Here is a 24,951-nt window from a genome sequence, read left to right as displayed (position 1 = left end):
TAGAAGCAGATCCCCAGGCGTTTCTTCCTAGTTTGGAAGCTCCGCTGAAACCTGTTCAGTAACAGCAATACATAAGCCTCCACTGATGGACGGGTGGTGGCTGCGCTTAAGATGTGCTGGTTGGGAATTGATCCCAGGTCTCCTTCGTGGAAGGGAAAAATTCTACCACTGAACCACCACACAGTGTTTTGCATGTTTTAAATATTTCTCTAATCAGTTGTTTTCACGTGGTGCCCTTCAGGTTTTTATAGGTGGAAGGTAAGGGAATGACTGAGCAGCGCTCTGGACACACACTCCCACATACCCTGAGTGGTTCTGCTTTTATCTGATTTACATAAGTTTTTAAAACAGATTTTGTTAAAATGGTTTTCAGCTAAAAATCTATGAAAACCATTTTTTCTAAAATATTGTTTCTAATGGCTATAAGTAGTATATCCCAATGTATTCAGACATTCTTCTATTATTTAATATTTGGATTGTGTCCAATTTTTCCTGTAGTAAGTAATGCTACGGTAAACAGCATTTTGAATAAAATGTGACTATTTTTGACAATTTTTATGCAGTATTTATGAACTTGAATTAAGTAGGATGCTATTTTTTTCTGTTCTGAAACAGTTTTTTTAAAATAGGAATTATCTGAGTCTTGACTTAGGGTTACCTAAGTTCTACCAATAAAACTATCTGCTACTCATGGATTTCTGTTAACACTTTGAATTTCTTCTATGATTTCATCATTTCAACAGTTAACTGCCTATTATGTGTTAGGCACTATTCTAGGTGCTGAGAATACAGTAGAGAAAAAAGGAGATAAAATCCCCCCAATACCCATCAAGAGCTAGGAGACAGACAATAATAGGTAAAGATGTGATAATTACTAAACGAAACAAAAAAAAAAAAAAAAAGAAGGGGATATGGAGAATCGGATGATGAGTTGCACTCAGGTCAGGAACGGTCTCTGTGAGGTCACATTTGAGTAAAGATCTGAAGGAGGTCCAAGGAAGTGGGATCATGGGGTTATCGGGGCACAAGCATTCCAAGTGGAGAGAACATCTAGGGCAAAGAGATAAGTGTGCCTGGTATGTTCAACTGTAGGCAAAGACCTGCCAACTAAAGGCAAAACAGATGAGGGCAGCAAAGTAACAAGGTGCCAGATTACACAGGACCTTATAGGCCATTTTAAGAACTTTAACTGCTACTCTGAGTGAAATGAATAGCCATTTGAGTGTTTTAAGCAGAAGATCAATTATTCTGTTGAGAGTCCAGTTCTAAGGCTTTAGGCCTATCTCTCTACTAAGACTTGCCATTGATCAAACTGGAGTTGAAGATCAAGGTGTACTAAGCTGGGATAAAAACTGGCCTAATGAAGGGAGAGTGGTTTTCATATAGGCAGCTACTTCTAAGAGGCATCAGCTTTGAAAGGTCTGTTCATGAGCTTCTCCTTCATATTCACACTTTGGTGGCCATGTGTGCACAGCTTCAGACTTTATTACAGGCTCCCACTTGTCCATCCACGCCATTGCTTTAGGATGATGCAGTTAGTGTTTTACTGATCCTCTGACTTTCTCCTTCCAGTCTTTAACTTCTCCAGCTCCTTCCACCTTTTGTGTAAACTCTAATTCCTTTATCACATCTCTTATTCCTGTAATATTTGCTGTAACTGTTTTCTCACAGCTAAGCTCTCACTGATAGTTTTGGTACCAGAAGTAGTAACAGGGACATAGAACTTTAAGGATGAGAAACTGGAATTCTCTGATCTGACTATATTAAAAGGTATTAATATCCCAATTACTGTGATAAATGGAGCAATTACAGCCCATGGTAAAAGTTACTTATCACTTGTAATCACTTGTTTTGTTAGTATTTGTATCTAAGGGTAACTTGCACTAAATGAGAAGTGCCAAAACATCGCTGGTATATAGAGAATGGTAGTCTAAGACTCAAGGAGAAAGAAATGCTGGCGTGAATTTATTATGTATGACCTGTTCACTCAAACTCTATATCTGCTGGAAGGGCTCAGAGGACATTCTTTTCATCAGCACTTTCAAACAAAATCACCGGCAAGAGGAGTAATACCATCTTTGAAAGATTCTGTAATGGCTGTTACTGAAGGTTAGGAATGATAGTAAAAGACACTCCCATTAAAACTGGCCCTTTAAATTCAATGGATATGATGGGAGATGGATTGGGAGGAGAAAAGTGGAAAGACTTAACCTCCAGAGACAAAGTGAGTTTGGCTAACATAATGGACAGCAGCGCCAAAGCAGTAATCAAAATGGTTTCACCTACAAAAAATTTTGGTGTTAATTTACTGATCATGGTGTCCCTAGAAGTTGAGAACAAGGCTTCTAAAATCTTGATTTATATAATGAAACAATAAGAGGCTTGACTTTAATCACCATAATAGAGTCACAGCCCCTTATCCAATTTCTAGACTAAAGGCAGGTCACAGAACCAAAGACCCTCCAGTGAAGAAGTTGAGTTCCCTTGACAAAAGACCCTGCTAGACTGCCAAAACTATGCAAAGATCTTCTTCCTAGCTTTATCCAAAAGGATCTGCAGTCATTTATTAGGGTGACTGTACATAAGGAAAGTGAAATACTTACTTTTGGGGATTTGGGGCAGTAGCTGTCACTAATTCCTGGGGACCCAAGAAGCTCTATAGGTTACTAGTCAGAGCAGAGGCTTAGAATGATCAAGTATTAATGGCATTTTGGTTCAGGTTCATCCCATAGTGAGTAGGGTGGTTTCCTGAACCATTTCATGGTTACTGTAGATCTAGTCAATAAAAGTCTGACTTTAATCACAATACAGTCACAACCCCAATTTCTAGATTTTATATGGATTTAATATAACATATATATTTTCTTTTATATATTTATATATGGCAACAATCATAGCCCTGATCAGAGATGGTCCCAAAGGATAAGTATGAAGGGACATCATTCCAGTGTGCAGAGAAGTGGTATTTTTGGTTGTCTACTGTGGACTCATCTGTCAGGATGCCGTACTGGGGTGGCTTGTGTGTTGCTGTGATGCCAGAAGCTGTGCCATCAGTACTTCAAATACCAGCAGGGTCACCCATGATGAACAGATTTCAGCAGAGCTTTCAGACTAAGACACATTAGGAAGAAGGGCCTGGCGATCAACTTCTAAAAGAACTGACCAGTGAAAACCTTATGAATAGCAGCAGAACATTGTCTGATACAGTGCTGGAAGATGAGCCCCTCGAGTTGGAAGGCACTCAAAATACAACTGGGGAAGAGCTGCCTCCTCAAAGTAGAGTCGACCTTAATGGAGCAAAGCTTTCAAGACCTTCATTTGCTGATGTGGCATGTCGTAAAATAAGAAACAGCTGCAAACATCCATTAATAATTGGAACATGGAATGTACAAAGTATGAATCTAGAAAAATTTCAAGTTACCAAAAATGAAACGAACACTTAAAAGACAGTAACACAGACATTAGTGGGCTGAAATGGACTGGTATTGGAGATTCTGAATCAGACAATCATATGGTCTTACTACACTGGGAATGACAAATTGAAGAGGAATGGCATTGTGCTCATTGTCAAAAAGATCTATCCTGAAGTACAATGTTGTCAGTGACAGGATAATACCCATACGCCTATAAGGAAGACCAGTTAATATGACTATTATTCAAATTTATACATCAACTACCAAGGCCAAAGATGAAGAAATTGAAGATTTTTACCAACTTCTGTAGTGAAATTGATCAAACATGGAATCAAGATGAACTGATAACTGGAGTTGGAATGTGAAAGTTGGAAACAGAGAAGGATCAGTGGTTGGAAAATAATGGCCTTGGGGACAGAAACGACGCTGGCGACTGCATGATCAAATTTTGCAAGACCAACAACCTGTTCATTGAAAATACCTTTTTCAACAATATAAACAGCGACTATACACACGGACCTCACCAGATGGAATATACAGGAATCAAATCGACTACATCTGTGGAAAGAGATGATGGAGAAGCTCAATATCATCAGTCAGAACAAGGCCAGGGGCCAACTGAGGAACTGATCATCAGTTGCTCATATGCAAGTTGAGATGTTTCAACAAATGGATGCAACACTGTAAGTGCTCACTCATCTATACCAAGAAATCTGGAAGACAGCTACCTGGCCAACTGACTGGAAGAGATTCATATGCGTGCCCATTCCCAAGAAAGGTGATCCAACTGAACGCAGAAATTATCGAACAATATCATTAATATCACATGCATGTAAAATTTTGCTAAAGATAATCCAAAAACAGTTGCAGCAGGACTTTGACAGGGAACTGACAGAAATTCAAGCAGGATTCAGAAGATGGCATGGAAGAAGGGTTATCACTGCTGATGTCATATGGATCTTAGCTGAAAGTAGAGAATACTAGGAAGACGTTTACCTGTGTTTATTGACTATGCAAAGGCATTCAACTGTGTGGATCATAACAAATTACGGATAACATTGCAAAGAATGGGAATTCCAGAACACTTAATTGTGCTCATGAGGGACCTGTACATAGATCAAGAGGCAGTCGTTAGAACAGAACAAGGGGATACTGAGTGGTTTAAAATCAGGAAAGGTGTGCATCAGGCTTGTATCCTTTCACCATACTCATTTGATCTGTATGCTGAGCAAACAATCCAAGAAGCCAGACTAAATGAAGCATGGGGCATGAGGATTGGAGGAAGACTCACTAACAACCTGCATCACCGTCTCCCCGTAGGCAATGTATATACCTCTATATAGCTGCTTTCAATATTTTTTATCTTTTCAGAAATTTGATTATGAAATGTGTGTGTGGATTTCTTTGTTCAGGGTTTGCTGAGTTTCTTGAATCCTGAGTTCATGTCTCTCACTATAATTTCCACATGCTTTTTTCAGCCCAGCACTTTCACCTTATTAGGTTTTCTTACCATCCCATATGTCCCTAGGGCTCTGTTAATTTGTATTGATTTATTGTTATTAATACTGGATAATTTCTATTCATCTATCTTCAATTTCTCTCACTTCTCTATCCTTCCTCTGCTATTGAGCCGACCCAGTGAGTTTCTTATCTCACTTACTGTATATTTTAGTTCTAAAATTTCCATTTGTTTCTTCTATTTCTTTGCTGAGACTATCTTTCTATTCAAGAGTGCTCACCCTTCCCATTGGAGCATTTTTTGTTTGTTTGTTTTTAAAATTGTACTTTAGGTGAAAGTTTACAGAACTAGCTTCTCATTAAACAATTAGTATACATATTGTTCTGTGACATTGTTTACCAACCCCATGACATGTCAACTCTCTCCCCTATTACTAGCTTTCCTATCCCCTCCTGCCTTCTAGTCCTTGCCCTGGGCTGGTGTGCCCCTTGAGTCTTGTTTTCTTTCATGGGTCTGTCTAATCTTTGGCTGAAGGGTGAACCTCAGGAGTGACTTCCTCAATGAAATGAAGGGTGTCTGGGGCCCATACTCTCAGGGTTTCTCTAGTCTCTGTTAGGCCAGTAAGTCTGATCTTTTTTTTACAAGTTAAAATTTTGTTCTACATTTTTCTCTGGCTCTGTCCGGGACCCTCTATTGTGATCCCTTGTCAGAGCAGTCAGTGGTGGTAGCCAGGTACCATCTAGTTGTGCTGCACTCAGTCTGGTGGAGGCTGTGGTAGTTGTGGTCCATTAGTTCTCTGAACTAATCTTTCCCTTGTGTCTTTGGTTTTCTTCATTCTCCCTTGCCAGTGGAGTATTTTTATATTGAAGTCTTTGTCAGATAATTCCAACATCTGTGTCTTCTTGGTATTGGCATTTGTTGTCTTTTCCTATGAGTTAACAACTCCAGTTGTTTGCTGAGCAATTTTGGATTATATCCAGGACATTTTGAGTATATGAGTTTCTAAGATCTTGTTTAAATCCTACGTAGCATTTTTTTCTTTTTGTCTTAGAAGGCAATTGACTCACTTGGATTCAGGCCACAATTTCCAGCCTGCTACTGTGGGCTGTATTTCCAATCAGTGTCTGTTCTCAAAATCTTCACAGTGCTGTTGGGATCTGTTTTGTGTATGCACCATTCAGGGGCCAGTCTGGGATCTGGCCCGCAATCTCTCCTGTAGTTCATTTCTCAAAATCTGTCTACACTGTTAAGAGTCACATCCACACATGTGGATGAGCAGATGCTCACAAACAATTTTTGTGAGTGGTTTTCCAAAGATCCTCCCTTTTCCACAGTCTGATACTTTCTAGTTCCGTGGGGCTCGCCTTTGCAGTCCTCCAGCCAAAAGTCTGGGATTTTGGTTACCCCACTCTGCTGCACACTTTGAACAAGTGTGGCCATATCTAGAGCCAAAGGGCGGGAGGACAGAGTGAAAAGAAAAAAAAAACGCTTGCTTCACTCTGTTCAGACACAGTGCCTCTGACTGGAAAGTTCCCCTCCTTCTGAGTTTTGGGCTTTTTATTAAGTCTTACTTGATTCTCCTAGCTGAAAATCACTTTTCTTCTCCTCCAATAACTATAAAATAAAGAAGGGTACAGATTCATGTCAAATGTCTTTGATAGTGAAGTGCTTTTTATTAAACTTCAATGACAATACACACAAAAAAATGGAAAGTTCTAAAATTTCTAGGACTAGCCAACAAATTGCTGAAGCTTTTGGAGCCAATACTGGTGCTCCTGAACTCTGAAACAAAGTATTTTTCAAGAACTTGATTATGAAATAAGAGACAGAGGGCTCAGACTATTGTTCTTGAGCTTTCTCCAGGAACTTAAACTCTGGGTAGCAACAGATTGCTGCATATGTACCTCAGAATATTTTGAAAAAATGCAGCCTCAGAAGACAGAACCAGTTACAGTGTGAAACACATTCCAAGTCCAGCTTGCCAGTGGAGATAATCAGTATATTCAAAGCGATCCAAGAATTCGATGAGTAATCATAATTGAGAATGCTGACACAAATGCTAATAACAAGCTGAGGTGGGATGGAGAAAATGGTATCAAAGAAAATGACAGAGGAGAAGTATATTCTCAGCGATAAGGATTGAGAAGTAAAACCAGAAGACAGTACATTCAGGTAAGAGAATGAGAAGCAATCGACTCAAGAAATACACTTCACAGTGATGACAAACAAATTGAGAAAAATAAAAAAGGTAAGCAAGTGAAAAGATAGGAGAAAAATAGTTCAGGATAAAGGAAAATTTTCTCAGAATGGAAATTCCACACACAGAGAAGAGGATTTTTTAGTAGAAAAATGTAGAGATGAATGAGGATAGGCATGAGGTCCTAGAAAAGGAAAAGGTTTGCATAAAAGTGACCTAATCTCTCACCCTGCCACACTAATCCTTTCAGTTTCTTAAAAGCAACAGTTTTAGAAACGTTCCCTGCTCAAAGCTCCAAATTTATACACCACCACCTCTAAACAGACAAAAGGATAGCAAACTAAATTGAAATATCCTGTATCTCTCCACTTAACACCTCTCCTCTGGCTTGAGAGATGTTTTGATTTGTAAATGGACTACAGAAATATGACAAATAAAGACAGAAATTATGTCACAACAGAATTTTATAATGGATCTGTTTAATTATACTACGGCAATGAATGTAGTATCTGCCCCAATAACCTCATTCAGCTAATAAAAATGATGGTATATGATGGCTTAACGCTGGTTCAATCACAATTTTACAAGCTTATTTATCAAGAGTGAAAATAGAAGATGATTAAAAATAGCTACAAAGGTAACACACATTATAGTGCTTAATGTTTTCCTGTAACTGTTGGTTAAGGCTTACATCTAAACCTGATGCAGAATTTTTAGCTGCACTGAAATAGTTCTTTTCCCAGCCACATGGTTATGGTGGCACTATGAGTCTGGAAGAGACTGGCTGTGGGTACCACTTCTTGTCTTCAGCTGTGATTGTGCAATATCAGCAAGTGCACTTTGTATCTTTTCCAGAAGCATATCCCCTCGATAGACAACATCCTCCAGACACGTAGCAGCTTCATGGTTTTCTTCTTCTAGCTTATACAAGCTAGCAGCCTTCATAAAAAACAAATTAAAAATATTTACAGAAATGAAAAATTTGGAGACTAACAGTTGAGAAGGAAAGAAACTGCAGTAGAACTATGACAACTTGTACTTAAGAAGGGACTGCCATAAAGCCTATTATATTAAAAATTTGAGTTAAATACTATGGTTCATAATAACAAATACACACATTCCTTTGTGATGCTCATGCATAGAAAGGTAAAATACATACTGTAACAAACATCTGACTGACGCTAAATAAGAACCGTGTGTGCCTGCTTCGATTTACCTACAAATTCAACTTAAAGACAGACTTAGGAACAGATCTCGTTTGTAAATGCAGGAATGCCTGTACTTCTAAATCTGGGTAAATTTCTGACCATTGTGGACAGATTTTTTCAGAGGGAAAATTTAAAAAAACAGGTAACTTCTAAGAGTTTTCTTTCTGTGAATTATTTTTAAAAAATGGATTTTCATTTAGAGGTCTCTAGATGTCTATATGTGATTCCTTTCTATACTGCTTTTGGATACTACTATTTTACTCCACACCCAGAATGCCATCCTCCTTTTAATTCTCTGCTAGAAAAGGAGACAAATCGAGGAAAAGAGGAGGTTTCCTTACACACTGAGACTGGACAAACATATATGCATATCTGTGTGTATACATGGAAACCCAGGTGGCGTAGTGGTTAAGCACTATGGCTGCTAACCAAAAGGTCAGCAGTTTTAATCCACCAGGCACTCCTTGGAAACTCAATGGGGCAGTTCTACTCTCTGTTCTAGGGCTGCTATGAGCCGGAATCAACTCGACAGCAATGCGTTTGTTTTTTTTGGTTTGGTGTGTATACGTATGAATATACAAACACACACACACACATATTCGGCATAGTCATCTATACCCTACAATGCCTCACAATTAATAAAAACTCTCTTTTTAAAATTTAATCTTAAAGTAACTTTGAATATTATAACAGAAGGTATTAAATCTATCTCTTTTAATTCACAACTCTCTACTACTAACAATGTTCTCAAAGGAAAAGGGATTTTTACCTGTAGAGCGGCTGTAGATTCTTCACTGGGTAAGGAATCAATCAAAACATCTATGTCTTTTGCTGTTCGTGCAATCAGTGCTGCAAAAAGCTGGGCATACTCTAGAGAAAGATATTATTAAAGAAGATATTAAAAAATCTCAAGTTTTTAGAAGCCAAAATTAAATTTTAAGTAATGAAACAGAAAACATCAGATAATATTTTCTGTACCAGGTTTCTAATGATTAAAATTTAATGTTAGCATATAAGCCCTATTACATATATAACTAAGAATTAGCCTTAATATTAACTCAAATTTTGAACTAGCATAATTGTTATTTTGTTTATTAGCACAATATTGCAGTCACTTGAATAAATTTGTAAATGGGATATCTTATTAAGGCCCCTCAAGTAAATTCAGCTAAATTCTATAAAGTCTCCTCTAAGTGAGTGACAATCGGATACTTGAAATGAAGAGAATTATGAGATGTTATGTGAATTGACTTAATTCACTTCTTTTATGACAAATAAAATTTATAGTAATATTCTCAAATAACAATAACATTGCTAGAAAAAGCCATATTAAATAAGTTGAATTTCTCAATAAGTCTCAAAGTATTATGAGATATGTGAAAGTCAACTGAGAGAAGCCAAAAAAAATCTCTATTTACCTTCTGTAGGATTAGCTGGCTGATCTTTGTTAATTGCTGTCTGAATATTACTAAAAGAGGCAGGAGGACCACACTGCTGCAACACTCCAATGGCATTACAAAACTGATCTGCAAGCTTGAGACCAAAGAAAACATGTCAAGGTTAGAAAGGACTTATCAAGTTTAAGGATTTTATTGGTAATGAAAACAGTAATACATTTCTATAATAATGACCTCTGAGCAACGGAATAAAATAGAAAGGAGTAGTTTTCAATACGAGTCCTGGTGGCACAGTGGTTAAGAGCTCAGGCTGCTAACCAAAAGGTCGTCAGTTAGAATCCACCAGCTGTTCCTTTGGAAATCCTACAGGGCAGTTCTACTCTGTCCTGCAGGGTCACTATAAGTCAGAATCAACTTCGATGGCAACAGGTTTTTTTTTTTTTTTTTTTTTAATTTTCGATAAAATAAGCCAGTTATTAACAATGATTAAATGTCTTAATCATGGAAAGAAACTAATTTTGGCATTAATCTAGTTGGTATTAAATCTGACATCAGTTTAGTTGTAGTAGTAAAAATGAAATATAAAATGATCCTTCTTTTCTTCTGAAGGTAATAGAATAAGAGATATATGCCAATACCTATTGCAAGCAACAAAGACATTTTCTCGTTAATGATAGGGGAAGAGCAAATTTGACTGGCAAAATCTAAGCATGGCTCCAGGGTTAATACAAAAGTGTGCGACTTACGTATAAAGTTAATGTTTCCTTTTCTGACACCAGAGAAGTTACAAGGATTAAAAAAAAAAAAAAAGTCAGGAAAAAGACTGCTTCAGAATGCACCTGATGTATTCAGAAATGTATCTGTCCATGACTCAAGTTGTAAATCCCTGGTGCTCTAAAAGTATTTCTTAAGCAGCTTTGAAGAAGATTGAGAATACCAAACCCAAAATAAACACCTACCAACCTCCCTGCCAACTTCTCTTGCTACTCCTAGTCCTGATCTCTCAAACCTCGATCCCTTATTTTTAAGCAATGAATAAACATTTCCACTGAACTTTTTCTCTGCCGTTATTTCCATTACAGAACTTAAAGTCAACTCCTCGAAAAACTGGTTTCTTCTGTTTAATCTCCAATTTGTATTGAGATTCTCTTCAGCCAGTAACTTGAGACTTAGTTTTCCTTCACCTTCAAATCTGCTAATATTACAAATCTTTCCCTCTTTTTTTTTTAATCATGACTGTTGCTGCCTTAGTTCAACTAATTATCTCACACCAGAATTGTTAGAATAGCCTGTTTTCTAATGCTCTGTGTTATTTTACCCTGCTCAAAAATTCTAAGTTCACTGTCCCATGGTCTTCAAGATAAATCTCCAACTCTTCAAGGCTGTTTCAAGGCTTTCAATAACCTAAATCAACTCTACTAATTCATTTTTCACTATTCCCTCATATTTACCTGACTAGTCATAAATTCATTCCTGACTGTTTTTGTTCATCCAGAGCTGCTTTGCTCATGTTTTTGCTATTTGTAACGGAGTAGTAAGTGCTCAGAAGTTGTACAAACCTGGACTCTAATACTACTTCAACCTAAATAGTGTTTTTCATTTTTAAATCGGGAATATCCTCATATCACAATGTTGTTTTGAAAAAAACACACACACACACAAATTCAACACAGTGGCTATATGCTCCATCGTCCAAAAGCTTTCAAGATCCATTTTATTCAACAAACGTGTGTCAAGAGTCAACTATATGTATTTTATACACACCCACACATATATACACACACACACACACACACTAGAGATATAATGAGTAAGACACAGCTTCTGCCCTCATGGAGTTTTCAGGCTAGAGGGTAAAAGAAATGTTAATAATTATACAAATTATCAAACTGGGAAAAATGCTGAGAAGACTCCCTATATTTTAGTTCATATCACTCTATATTCCAATTTCCTTCAGCACTTATGCTAAAGCACTGGATTCATTATAACTCTCTAGCCACATACTGTTTTTGCATCAGTTAAATGTCTGAGTATATGATATCCTTCTAATCAGAACATAAACTCCTTGAGGAATGTCTCTCTGATACAGTGTAATGGTAATGAAAACAACAGTTTATTTACACAGTAAATACTCATACTAGTTAAGTTAACCTAGATGCTTCTCTCCAAAACACCATTATCAGCATGCCTAACCTGGAGTTCACCCATGTGTCTATCAGTTTGTCAGACCACTGTGATGCTGGAAGCTAGGCTACCGATTTTTAAAATACCAGCAGGGTCACCCATGGCAAACAGGTTTCAGCTGAGCTTCCAGACTAAGACAGACTAGGAAGAAGGATTCGATAATCTACTTCTGAAATGATTCAGCCCGTAAAAAACGTATGGATAGCAGCGGAACATTGTTTGATATACTGCCAGAAGATGACCCCTCAGGTTAGAAGGCACTCAAAAGATGACTGGGGAAGAGCTGTCCTCCTCAAAGTAGAGTCGGCCTTAATGACATGGAGTCAAGCTTTCAGGACCTTTGTTTGCTGATGTGGCGTGCCTCAAAATAAGAAGAAATGGCTGCAAACATCCATTAATAATTGGAACTAGGGAAGTCGGAAGTCGTCAAAAATGAACGGAATGCAGAAACATTGATATCCTAGGCATTAGTGAGCTGCAATGGACTAGTATTGGCCATTTTGAATCAGACAATCATATGGTCCACAATGTGGGGAACAACTCGAAGAGGAATGGTGTTGCATTCGTTGTCAAAAAGAACATTTCAAGATCTATCCTGAAGTACAACTCTGTCCGTGATAGGATAACATCCATACACATACAAGGAAGACCAGCTAGTATGACTATTATTCAAATTTACGCACCAACCCCTAAGGCCAAAGATGAAGAAAGAAATTGAAGATTTTTACCAACTTCTGCAGTCTGAAATTAATCAAATATGCAATCAGGATGTATCAATGATTACTGGAGACTGGAATCCAAAAGTTGGAAACAAAGGATTGGCAGTTGGAAGATATGGCCTTGTGATAGAAATGATGCCGGAGATTGCATGATAGAATTTTGCAAGACCAACAACCTATTCATTGAAAATACCTTTTACAACAACATAAACAGCGACTATACACATGGACCTCGCCAGATGGAATACACAGGAATCAAATAGGCTACATCCGTGGGAAGAAACAATGGAAAAGCTCAATAACAACAGTCAGAACAAGGCCAGGGACCGACTGCAGAACAGACCATCAATTGCTCATGGGCAAGTTCAAGTTGAAACTGAAGAAAATTAGAATAAGTCCACGAGAGCCAAAGTACAACCTTGAGTATATCCCACTTAAATTTAGAGACCATCTCAAGAATAGATCTGACGCATTGAACACTAATGACCAAAGACCTGAAGAGTTGTGGAATGACATCAAGACATCATACATGAAGAAAGCAAGAGGTCATTAAAAAGACAGGAAAGAAAGAAAAGGTCAAAATGGGTATCAGAAGAGACTCTGAAACTTGCTCTTGAACATCGAGTAGCTAAAGTGAAAGGAAGAAATGATGAAAAGAGTTGAACAGAAGATTTCAAAGGGCCTCTCGAGAACACAAAGTAAAGTATTATAATGACATGTGCAAAGAACTGGAACTGGAAAACCAAAAGGGAAGAACAGGCTCTGCATTTCTTAAGCTGAAAGAACTGAAGACAAAATTCAAGCCTCGAGTTGCAATACTGAAGGATTCTATGGGGAAGATATTAAACGACGCAGGAAGCATCAGAAGAAGATGCAAAGAATACAGTCACTATACCAAAAAGAACTGGTCAACGTTCAACCATTTTAGGAGGTACCATATCAATGGGAACCAATGGTACTGAAGGAAGAAGTCCAAGGTGCACTGAAGGCACTGGCGAAAACAAGGCTCCAGGAATTGATGGAATACCAATTGAGATGTTTCAACAAACAGATGCAGTGCTGGAAGTACTCACTCGTCTATGCCAAAAAATCTGGAAAACAGCTACCTGGCTAGCTGACTGGAAGACATTCATATTTATGCCTATTCCCAAGAAAGGTGATCCAACCAAATGTGGAAATTACCAAACGATATCATTAATATCAAACGCAAGTAAAGTTTTGCTGAAGGTCATTCAAAAGCAGCTGACAGGGAACTGCCAGAAATTCAAGCCAGATTCAGAAGAGGATGCGGAACCAGGGCTATCACTGCTGATGTCAGATGGATCCTGGCTGAAAGCAGAGAATACCAGAAGGATGTTTACCTGTGTTTTATTGACTGTGCAAAGGCATTCGACTGTGGATAAAATTACGAAGAATGGAAATTCCAAAACACTTAATTGGGCTCATGAGGAACCTGCACACAGATCAAGAGGCAGTCATTTGAACAGAACAAGGGGATACTGTGTGGTTTAAAGTCAGGAAAGGTGTGCATCAAGGTTGTATCCTTTCACCATATCTATTCAATCTCTATGCTGAGCAAATAATCTGAGAAGCTGGACTCTATGAAGAAGGACTGGGCATCAGGACTGGAGGCAGACTCATTAACAACCTGCGTTATGCAGATGACACAACTTTGCTTGCTGGAAGTGAAGAGGACTTGAAGCACTTACTGATGAAGATCATAGACCACAGCCTTCAGTATGGATTACAACTCAACATAAAGAAACAGAGATGTTCACAACTGGGCCAATAAGCAACATCATGATAAACGGAGAAAAGACTGAAGCTGTCAAGGATTTCATTCTACCCGGATGCACAATCAACAGCCATAGAAGCAGCAGTTAAGAAATCAAAAGACACATCGCATTGGGCAAATCTGCTGTAAAAGACTTCTTTCAAGTGCTGAAAAGCAAAGATGTCACCTTGGAGACTATGGTGCGCCTGACCCAAGCCACAGTGTTTTCAATCACCTCCTATGCATGTGAAAGCTGGACGATGAATAAAGAAGGCAGAAGAATAAAAAGAACAGACTTATTGGTGTGACTGAGACTAGAAGAACCCCAGAGGTCATGGTCCCCAGACCTTCTGTTAGCCCAAGACAGGAACCATTCCCAAACCAACTCTTCAGACAGGGATTGGACTGGACTATTGCGTAGAAAATGATACTGGTGAAGAGTGAGCTTCTTTGATCAAGTAGACACATGAGACTATGTGGGCAGGTCCTGTCTGGAGGGAAGATGAAAGGGCAGAGGGGGTCAGAACCTGGTCAAATGGACACGAAAATAGAGTGGAGGGAAGGAGCGTGCTATCTCATTAGGGGGAGAGCAAGTAGGAGTATATAAAAAGGTGTATATAAATTTTTGCGTGAGAGACTGACTTGATTTGTAAGCTTTCACTTAAAGCACAATAAACATTAAAAAAAAAAAAAAGAAAGAAAGAAAGAAGCATGAAGAAGAACTGACGCCTTTGAATTGTGGTGTTGGAGAAGAATATTGAATGAATTTGTTCATTCAAAAGAATGAACAAATCTATCTTGGAAGAAGTACAACCAGAATGCTCCTTCGAAGCAAGAATGGCGAGACTACGTCTCACATACTTTGGACATGTTGTCAGGAAGGATCAAGTCCTTGGAGAAGAACATCATGCTTGAAAAAGTAGGTCAGCGAAAAAGAGGAAGACCTTCAACGAGATGGACTGACACAGTGGCTGCAACAATGGGCTTAAGCATAACAATGATTGTGAGGATAGCAAAGAACTGGGCAGTGTTTCATTCTGTTGTATACAGGGTCGCCATGAGTTGGAACCGACTCAATGGCACCTAACAACAACAACCTGGAGTTAACCCCTTATTCAATTTGTCCTTACTATTCTTCTAGTGGAAACCCCAGTGGAGTAGTGGTTAAGAGTTACGAGTGCTAACCAAAAGGTTGGCAGTTTGAATCCACCAGGTGCTCCTTGGAAACCCTGCGGGGCAGTTCTACTCGGTCCAATAGGGTCACTAGGAGTTGGAATCGACTCAATGGAGTGGGTTTGGTTTTTTTTTTTTTGGTATTATTATTCTAGTTACGTGATATGTATGAATATGCAAAATTTCCCTAAAATAACATCTCTATCCAGCAGCATCATTACAATTGGATTTTGTAAAACCTCAAGAGTATCTTCCTGTGAGAGGATGGCAGGCAGTCCAGACAAGCCACTGCAAAGCAGCATTTACCTTGGTGAATTCATCAAAATTTAGGGACTGACCCTCTCAGTCGTAAAGCTCCAATTTTATTCACAAAGTAGATCAGTTTCTTAGAAAGAGACCCATCTCTTTAAATGTACAAAGACTGCAATGTTAACAAAAATGTCAACAGTGAGGAAAAACTGACAAGGGGAATAGGGTTTCCAGTCAGCATAATCTCTTTCCATAGTCACCTGGGACATGAAATTATAATCAGAAGGACAATGAGAAATACAGCTACCAATGGAAAACTACTTAACTCCTAAAAATAGTAAGTATATGCACTCTTTGGATTGCACATACTTTCCATTTAGGCATAGTAAATAAGAGAAAGAATAATCAGAAAGATCAAAGTAAAGACAGTTACTTGCAAGACTTGATCTTTAATAGACAACAGACTTATTGGAAGAAATAAAGAAGACTTAAGTAAATGGAAAAATATACCTTGAAAAGGAGCCTGGTGGCTTAATGCTTAAACACTTGGCTGCTAACCAAAATACTGGCAGATCAAACCCACCCAGCGGCTCTGCCAGGAAAAACTCTTGGCGATCTGCTTCTGTAGATTACAGCCAAAAAAACCCTATGGGGCAGTTCTATTCTGTCACATGGGGTCATTATGAGTCGGAATTGACTTGATGACACCCAACAAGAACAATATCCCTTGTTCAAGGATTAGAAGATTCAGTACATAAAGATGTTACTTCTGCCCAAGAAGGGCTATAAATTCTGTGCAATCAAAATCTCAACAGGACCCAATGACAGGGCTGCAAGATACATGAAACAAGCTTTAACAGAATTGAAAAGTGAGATAGATACCTCCACAATTATAGCAGGAGACTTCAACACACCACTTTCGGAGAAGGATAGGACTTCCAGAAAGAAGCTCAATAGAGACACGGAAGGCCTAATGGCTACAATCAACCAACTTGATCTCATAGACTTTTACAGTACACTCCACCCAACAGCTGCAAAGTACACTTTTTTTTCTAGTGCACACGGAATATTCTCTAGAAGAGATCACATATTAGGTCATAGAACAAACCTTTGCAGAATCCAAAACATCGAAATATTACAAAGCATCTTCTCAGACCACAAGGCCACAAAAGTGGAAATCAATAACAGAAAAATCAGGGAAAAGAAATCAAATACTTGGAAACTGAACAATACCGTGCTCAAAAAGGACTGGGTTATAGAAGATATTAAGGAGACAATAAAGAAATTCATAGAATGCAACGAGAATGAAAACACCTCCTATCAAAACCTCTGGGACACAGCAAAAGCAGTGCTCAGAGGTCAATTTATATCGATAAATGCACACATACATAAAGAAGAAAGAGCCAAAATCAGACAACTCTCCCTACAACTTGAACAAATAGAAAGCGAGCAACAAAAGAATCCATCAGGCACCAGAAGAAAACAAATAATAAAAATTAGAGCTGAACTAAATGAACTAGGGAACAGAAAAACAATTAAAGAATTAACAAAGCCAAAAGCTGGTTCTTTGAAAAAATTAACAAAATTGATAAACCATTGGCCACACTGACTAAAGAAATACAGGAAACAAATAACCGGAATAAGAAACGAGATGGGCCATATCACAACAGACCCAACTGAAATTAAAAGAATCATGTCAGATTATTATGAAAAATTGTGCTCTAACAAATTTGCAAATCTAGAAGAAATGGATGAATTCCTAGAAAAACACTACCTACCTAAACTAACACAATCAGAAGTAGAACAACTAAATAGACCCATAACAAAACAAGAGATTGAAAAGGTAATCAAAAAACTCCCAACAAAAAAAAGCCCTGGCCAGGATGGCTTCACTGCAGAGTTCTACCAAACTTTCAGAGAAGAGTTAACACCACTACTACTAAAGGTATTTCAAAGCATAGAAAATGATGGAATACTACCTAATTCACTCTATGAAGCCACCATATCCCTGATACCAAAACCAGGTAAAGACACCACAAAAAAAGAAAATTACAGACCTATATCCCTCATAAACATAGATGCAAAAATCCTCAACAAAATTCTAGCCAATAGAATTCAACAACATATCAAAAAAATAATCCACCATGACCAAGTGGGATTTATACCAGGTATGCAAGGCTGGTTTAATATTAGAAAACCATTAATGTCATCTACCATATAAATAAAACAAAAGACAAAAACCACATGATCTTATCAATTGATGCAGAAAAGGCATTTGACAAAGTCCAACACCCATTTACGATAAAAACTCTCAGCAAAATAGGAATTGAAGGAAAATTCCTCAACATAATAAAGGGCATCTATACAAAGCCAACAGCCAACATCACTCTAAACGGAGAGAGCCTGAAAGCATTTCCCTTGAGAACAGGAACCAGACAAGGATGCCCTTTATCACCGCTCTTATTCAACATTGTGCTAGAGGTCCTAGCCAGGGCAATTAGGCTAGACAAAGAAATAAAGGGCATCTGGATTGGCAAGGAGGAAGTAAAATTATCTCTATTTGCAGATAACATGATCTTATACACAGAAAACCCTAAGGAATCCTCCAGAAAACTACTGAAACTAAGAGAAGAGTTTGGCAGAGTCTCAGGTTATAAGATAAACATACAAAAATCACTTGGATTCCTCTACATCAACAAAAAGAACATCGAAGACGAAATCACCAAATCAACACCATTCACAGTAGCCCCCAAGAAGATAAAATACTTAGGAATAAATCTTACCAAAGATGTAAAAGACCTATACAAAGAAAACTACAAAGTCCTAGTGCAAGAAACTAAAAAGGACCTAGTTAAGTGGAAAAACATACCTTGCTCATGGATAGAAAGACTTAACATAGTAAAAATGTCTATTCTACCAAAAGCCATCTATACATACAATGCACTTCCGATCCAAATTCCAATGACATTTTTTAATGTGATGGAGAAACAAATCACCAACTTCATATGGAAGGGAAAGAAGACCTGGATAAGTAAAGCATTACTGAAAAAGAAGAAGAAAGTGGGAGGCCTCACTCTACCTGATTTTAGAACATATTATACAGCTACAGTAGTCAAAACAGCCTGGTACTGGTACAACAACAGGCACATAGACCAATGGAACAGAATTGAGAACCCAGATATAAATCCATCCATAGGAGCAGCTGATATTTGACAAAGGCCCAGTGTCAGTTAATTGGGGAAAAGATAGTCTTTTTAACAAATGGTGCTGGCATAACTGGATATCCATTTGCAAAAAAATGAAACAGGACCCATACCTCACACCATGCACAAAAACTAACTCCAAGTAGATCAAAGACCTAAACATAAAGACTAAAACGATAAAGATCATGGAAGAAAAAATACGGACAACGTTAGGAGCCCTAATACAAGGCATAAACAGAATAGAAAACATTACCAAAAATGACGAAGAGAAACCAGATAACTGGGAGCTCCTAAAAATCAAACACCTATGCTCATCTAAAGACTTCACCAAAAGAGCAAAAAGACCACCTACAGATTGGGAAAAAATTTTCAGCTCTGACATCTCCGACCAGCGCCTGGTCTCTAAAATCTATACGATTCTGTTAAAACTCAACCACAAAAAGACAAACAACCCAATTAAAAAGTGGGCAAAGGATATGAACATGCACTTCACTAAAGAAGATATTCAGGCAGCTAACAGATACATGAGAAAATGCTCTCGATCATTAGCCATTAGAGAAATGCAAATTAAAACTGCGATGAGATTCCATTTCACTTCAACGAGGCTGGCATTAATCCAAAAAACACAAAATAATAAATGTTGGAGAGGCTGCAGAGAGATTGGAACTCTTATATGCTGCTGGTGGGAATGTAAAATGGTACAACCACTTTGGAAATCTATCTGGTGTTTTCTTAAAAAGTTAGAAATAGAACTACCATAAAACCCACTCCTCAGAATATACCCTAGAGAAATAAGAGCCTTTACACGAACAGATATATGCACACCCATGTTTATTGCAGCACTGTTTACAACAGCAAAAAGCTGGATGCAACCAACGTGTCCATCAACGGATAAATGGTTAAATAAATTATGGTATATTCACACAATGGAATACTATGCATCGATAAAGAACAGTGATGAATTGGTGAAACATTTCATAACATGGAGGAACCTGGAAGGCATTATGCTGAGTGAAATCAGTCAGAGGCAAAAGGACAAATATTGTATAAGACCACTATTATAAGATCTTGAGAAACAGTATAAACTGAGAAGAACACATACTTTTGTGGTTACGAGGCGGGGAAGGAGGGAGGGTGGGAGAGGGTTATTTACTGATTAGTTAGTAGATAAGAACTACTTTAGGTGAAGGGAAGGACAATACTCAATACACGAAGGTCAGCTCAAATGGACTGGACCAAAAGCAAAGAAGTTTCTGGGATAAACTGAATGCTTCAAAGGTCAGCGGAGCAAGGGCGGGGGTTTGGGGACTATGGCTTAAGGGGACTTCTAAGTCAATTGGCAAAATAATTCTATTATGAAAACATTCTGCATCCCACTTTGAAATGTGGCGTCTGGGGTCTTAAATGCTAACAAGCGGCCACCTAAGATGCATCAATTAGTCTCAACCCACCTGGATCAAAGGACAATGAAGAACACCAAGGTCACATGATAACTATGAGCCCAAGAGACAGAAAGGGCCACATGAACCAGAGACTTACATCATCCTGAGACCAGATGAACTAGATGGTGACTGGCCACAACCGATGACTGCCCTGACAGGGAGCAAAACAGAGAACCCCTGAGGGAGTAGGACAACAGTGGGATGCAGACCCCAAATTCTCATAAAAAGACCAGACTTAATGGTCTGACTGAGACTAGAAGAATCCCGGCGGTCATGGTCCCCAAACCTTCTGTTGGCCCAGGACAGGAACCATTTCCGAAGACTACTCATCAGACATGGAAGGGACTGGATAATGGGTGGGAGACAGATGCTGACGAAGAGTGAGCTACTTGTATCAGGTGGACACTTGAGACTGTGCTGTCATCTCCTGTCTGGAGGGGAGACAGGAGGGTAGAGAGGGTAGAAACTGGAAAACGGTCATGGAAGGAGAGACTGGAAGGAGGGAGTGAGCTGACTCATTAGGGGGAGAGGAAGTGGGAGTATGTAGTAAAGTGTATATACGTTTATAAAAAAAAAAAAAACCCAACGGGCTGTGGTTTCTTTCTGTAGTGCAATTTGATAAGCTGATTCTAAATTTTATGTAAAAGTACAAAGGTTAAAATACTGGCCAAGACACAACTGACGAATAAGAACAAAGTAAGAGGAAGTGCCCTACCACATATCAAGACTTATTTTCATAAAACCATAGTAATTAAGACAGTATGGTACTGTTCAGGGACAAAGACTGATGGCTCAGAAGAGAGTCTCAAAAGAAACTCATGCATATTTGAACACTCAATATGACAACACTGCTGGACCAAATAGGTATTTATCTGGCGAAAATATGAAATTGGATCCCAATCTCTCACAAAAATTAATTCCAGGTGGATTAAGCTCTAAGCATAAAAGACAAAAGATATTTTTTAGATAATGCTATAAGAAAATACATTCATGATGTTGGGGTAACAAAGAATTTCTTAAGACACAAAAAAGCCTAACCAACAAAGAAAAATACTGATAAATTTTACTACATTCATATTAATAATTTCTATTTATAAAAACATCATAAACAGGCCATAACAGACTAAGAAAAATGGGCAAAAGATTTGAAAGGCACTTGAAGAAAGAGGAGCTCCTCCAGTGGCCAGTAATCCCAGGAAAAGGTACTCACAGCGACCTTAGTCATCAAGGAAACGCAAATTTAAAACACAAGGTACTTTTATGCATCCATCAGAAAGACTAAAATGAAGAACACTGACAATACCAAATGTTGATAAAGATATGGAGTAAAAGAAACTTAACTGCTTGCCGTGCACACTTGTGTACCAGGAGACATCTAGGCATCAACATTCACAGGAGCATTGTTCCTAATTTCTATAAACTAGACACAATCCAAATGCTCAAGAAGGCGGTGGGGGGGGGGGCATGGAATCATAAACTAGATAGTAGACAAGTGTCAACTTTGTTGAAGGGAAGGACAACATACAATATAGAGGAAGTCAGCACAACATGACCAAAGCAAAGGCACAGAAGTTTCCTAGACACATCCAAACACCTTGAGGGACCAAGTTGCTGGGGTTGGGGACCACAGTCTCAGGGGACATCTTGGCCAATTTGCAAAACATAATTCATAAAGAAAATGCCCTACATCACTTTGGTGGGTAGCATCAGGGGTCTTAAAATTTTGCGAGCAGCCATCTGAGATACATCTGTTGGTCCCATTTCGTGAAAACCAAAGACAAAGGAAAATATTAGCCCAAAGGACTAAAGGACCACATGACCCAGAGCTCCAACAGTCTGAGCCCAGAAGAACTAGACAGTGCCCGGTTACCACCACTGACCACCCTGACAGGGATCACAACTGAGAGTCCCAAACAGAATGGGAGAAAAAATTAAAATATAATTGAAATGCATAAAAAAGTCCAGAGTTACTGGTTTGACAGAACTGGAGGAACCCCCAAGACTATGGCTCCCAGATACTCTGCTCAGAACTGAAACCATTCCCAAAGCCCACTTTTCAGACAAAGATTAGATAGGCCTATAAAACAAACAATAACATACACGAGGAACGTGCTCCTTAGTTCAATCAAATATTCGAGACCAAATGGGCAACCCCTGCCCAAAAGCAAGAAGAAAAGGCAGAAAGGGACAGGAACTGAAGGGATGGACACAGGGAACCCGAGGTGGAAAAGGGGAGTGTGCTGTCACATTGTGGGATTCCAACCAATGACACAAAACAATATGTGTATAAATTTTTGAATGAGAAATGAACTTGAGCTGTAAACTTCCACCTAAAGCAAAATAAAATTAAAAAAAAAAAATTGTAACAAAAATGGAACAACCAGAATGGAAATAATGAGAATGCTCACGCATTGTGAAAAAAGTAACCAATGTCACTGAACAATCGGTGTAGAAATTGTTGAATGGGAACCTGAAACTGCTGTGTAAACCTTCACTGAAACACAACAAAATATTAAAAAAAAAAAAAAAAAAGCAGTGGCAATTACAGCATGTTAATAAAATGAAATACTTTAAAGCTATGAAAATGAATGCCACATTATTACGCACACAAAATGTTGGGTGAAAGAAGCCAATCACAAAAGAATACATTTATATATATATACAATTCAAAAAAAAATTAAACTGTTATTTAGGCATGCACGCATAAATGATAAAACAACAAAGAAAAGCAAGTAGATTATCACAAAAGTCAGGGTAGTACTGAGATCAAGAGAGGGAGAAAGCATTTCTGGGATGTTGGTAATGATGTATTTCTTCACCTCATTAATGTTTCACAGGTGTTCACTTTGTAACTGTTCATTAAACTTTACACCCACACTTTTCTGCAAGAATGTTATTTCACCATCAAAAGATGCATTCGTCATTGGCAATGGGCCAATGGCCTTCTTCTACTCCAGAAGGGTTATTTATGACTGATTTTTCCTTTTCCAAGCGTTCCTATTTTATTTATGAAAAACCTTCAAACAGGTGAATCTTAAATAGACCTCAAAGGTTCATTACATATCGCTACTGTGATATGTGTAACTCTATATTTATAGCTGTGAAAAATACCTTGAAGTTCATACGTACATCTCATTTTCTTTTTTTTAAATTGGTAATGCACCCAGCCTTCACTTAAAATACAATGCTGAACGTTCATACTGGCTCCATCTTCTCACCCCCCCGTTCGATTAACTACCTATTTTTTTTTTTTAATCTATGATGAGGAGTGGACAAGAGATAGAACAAGACCTTTGGCGTTTAGAAAAGAACTAGAAAAAACACAAACGACTTCACCATCACTCCCAACCCCTGTCACGCCCCCTTCCCCGACTCCAACCTAAAAGTTACTGCAGAAATCCTTTCGGCTAACTTTTAATTAAAGATCCAATCATCAACCGTGGGGGCTCGCCTCGAGTGGTTAGAACTGATCAGTACAAAACGAACAAAATTCTGCTTCTCCCCTTCCCCACCCCCAAAAGAAGACAGCCGATAACCACCACTAACAAGAAAATAAAAATCTTCTCAACGAGAACATGACAGGACTGTGAAACCTAAGACTCAGGCTGCAGTGCAGGAGAAAGGAGAGAGCGTCCACTTCTCCTTAATCTCCAGCAAAAGAAAGGCTCTCGCATCTCTCCGCACTGCCCGACGGGCGGCCTCAGACCTCCCAGGGTTCCCGACGGGGCTTCCCACCGCCCCGAGCGCTTTCTGCTCAGACCTAACTCAGTCCGCTCTCTGCTTCCGCGCTTTGTCTTTCAGGACCCCTGTCTTCTCTTGGTTTACCCCAAAAAAGAGACAGAGACTAATCGAATGAAATTCCTCACCGAGTTCACGGCGTCCTGAAGCTGCGTTAGCCGGTCCGCCATGTTTGTCCCTCACGCAAAGGGACGCTTAAGCAGCTGCTCGTGCGCGATTGGGCTGCTCGAGGACTCGTCGTGGCCAATCACATGGCTGCGTTCTTGGAAGGGGTGGGATCGGGAAGAATTTGCGGGACGAGGAAGAGGAGGAGGATCTGAGACTTAGCTAATGACTGTTTAGTCTGGCTGGTACTGGAGGGAGAGTCTGACTGGAAATATTTTGAGTAACTCGGAGACAGTCCAGGGTTCAATCGTTCTCGTATTAAGTACGTCGTAGGTGTTAAACACTTTACAGAGATTGTTGGATTCTGCGGTTTTTTAGTGATTTTTCCCCCATGTATTCATTTTTTAACATCACCTTGAATGCTTATTTTTATGTTGTCTTTGCTTTCCAAATGGACCACAAAGCATATACGCTGCAAGAAACTCAAGAATACTTAACCCGTTGCCGTGGAGTTGATTCTGACTCATAGCGACACTATAGGACAGAGTACAACTGCCCCATACGGTTTCCAAGGAGCGCCTGGTGGATTGGAGCTGCCAACCTTTTGGTTAGCAGCCGTAGCTCTTAACCACTACGCTACCAGTGTTTCTCAAGAATACTTGGGGGTCAATAATAATAAAACCATTGCAG

At 38.8% G+C, this 24,951-nt stretch overlaps 1 protein-coding gene across 1 annotated transcript; it reads right to left on the bottom strand.

Moving 5' to 3' along the window:
- Positions 1-1,830: 1,830 nt before the first annotated feature.
- On the bottom strand, positions 1,831-24,359 carry MED21 (mediator complex subunit 21). The gene is made up of 4 exons (XM_049882719.1): positions 24,285-24,359; positions 9,696-9,810; positions 9,047-9,147; positions 1,831-8,008 (listed from the first exon to the last, which is right to left on the bottom strand). Exons 1-4 carry the CDS (start codon positions 24,324-24,326, stop codon positions 7,832-7,834), a joined length of 435 nt encoding a protein of 144 aa, XP_049738676.1. The 5' UTR covers positions 24,327-24,359; the 3' UTR covers positions 1,831-7,831.
- Positions 24,360-24,951: the final 592 nt, after the last annotated feature.

Source organism: Elephas maximus, chromosome 4, assembly GCF_024166365.1.
Source record: "Elephas maximus indicus isolate mEleMax1 chromosome 4, mEleMax1 primary haplotype, whole genome shotgun sequence".
In the NCBI taxonomy this organism is placed as follows: domain Eukaryota; kingdom Metazoa; phylum Chordata; class Mammalia; order Proboscidea; family Elephantidae; genus Elephas; species Elephas maximus.
The sequence above is the reverse complement of the archived record's forward strand: the minus strand, read 5'-3'. Positions and strand labels throughout refer to the sequence as shown.

Bases quoted from the DNA above. Each gene is read 5' to 3' on its own strand.
- MED21 (XM_049882719.1), bottom strand. From the start codon at position 24,326: ATGGCGGACCGGCTAACGCAGCTTCAGGACGCCGTGAACTCG. The intron at 9,148-9,695 runs GTAAATAGAGAT...ATCTTTCTCTAG, and splicing joins GCCAGCTAATCCTACAGAAG to AGTATGCCCAGCTTTTTGCA. The intron at 8,009-9,046 runs GTAAAAATCCCT...TTTTTTATGAAG, and splicing joins AATCTACAGCCGCTCTACAG to GCTGCTAGCTTGTATAAGCT.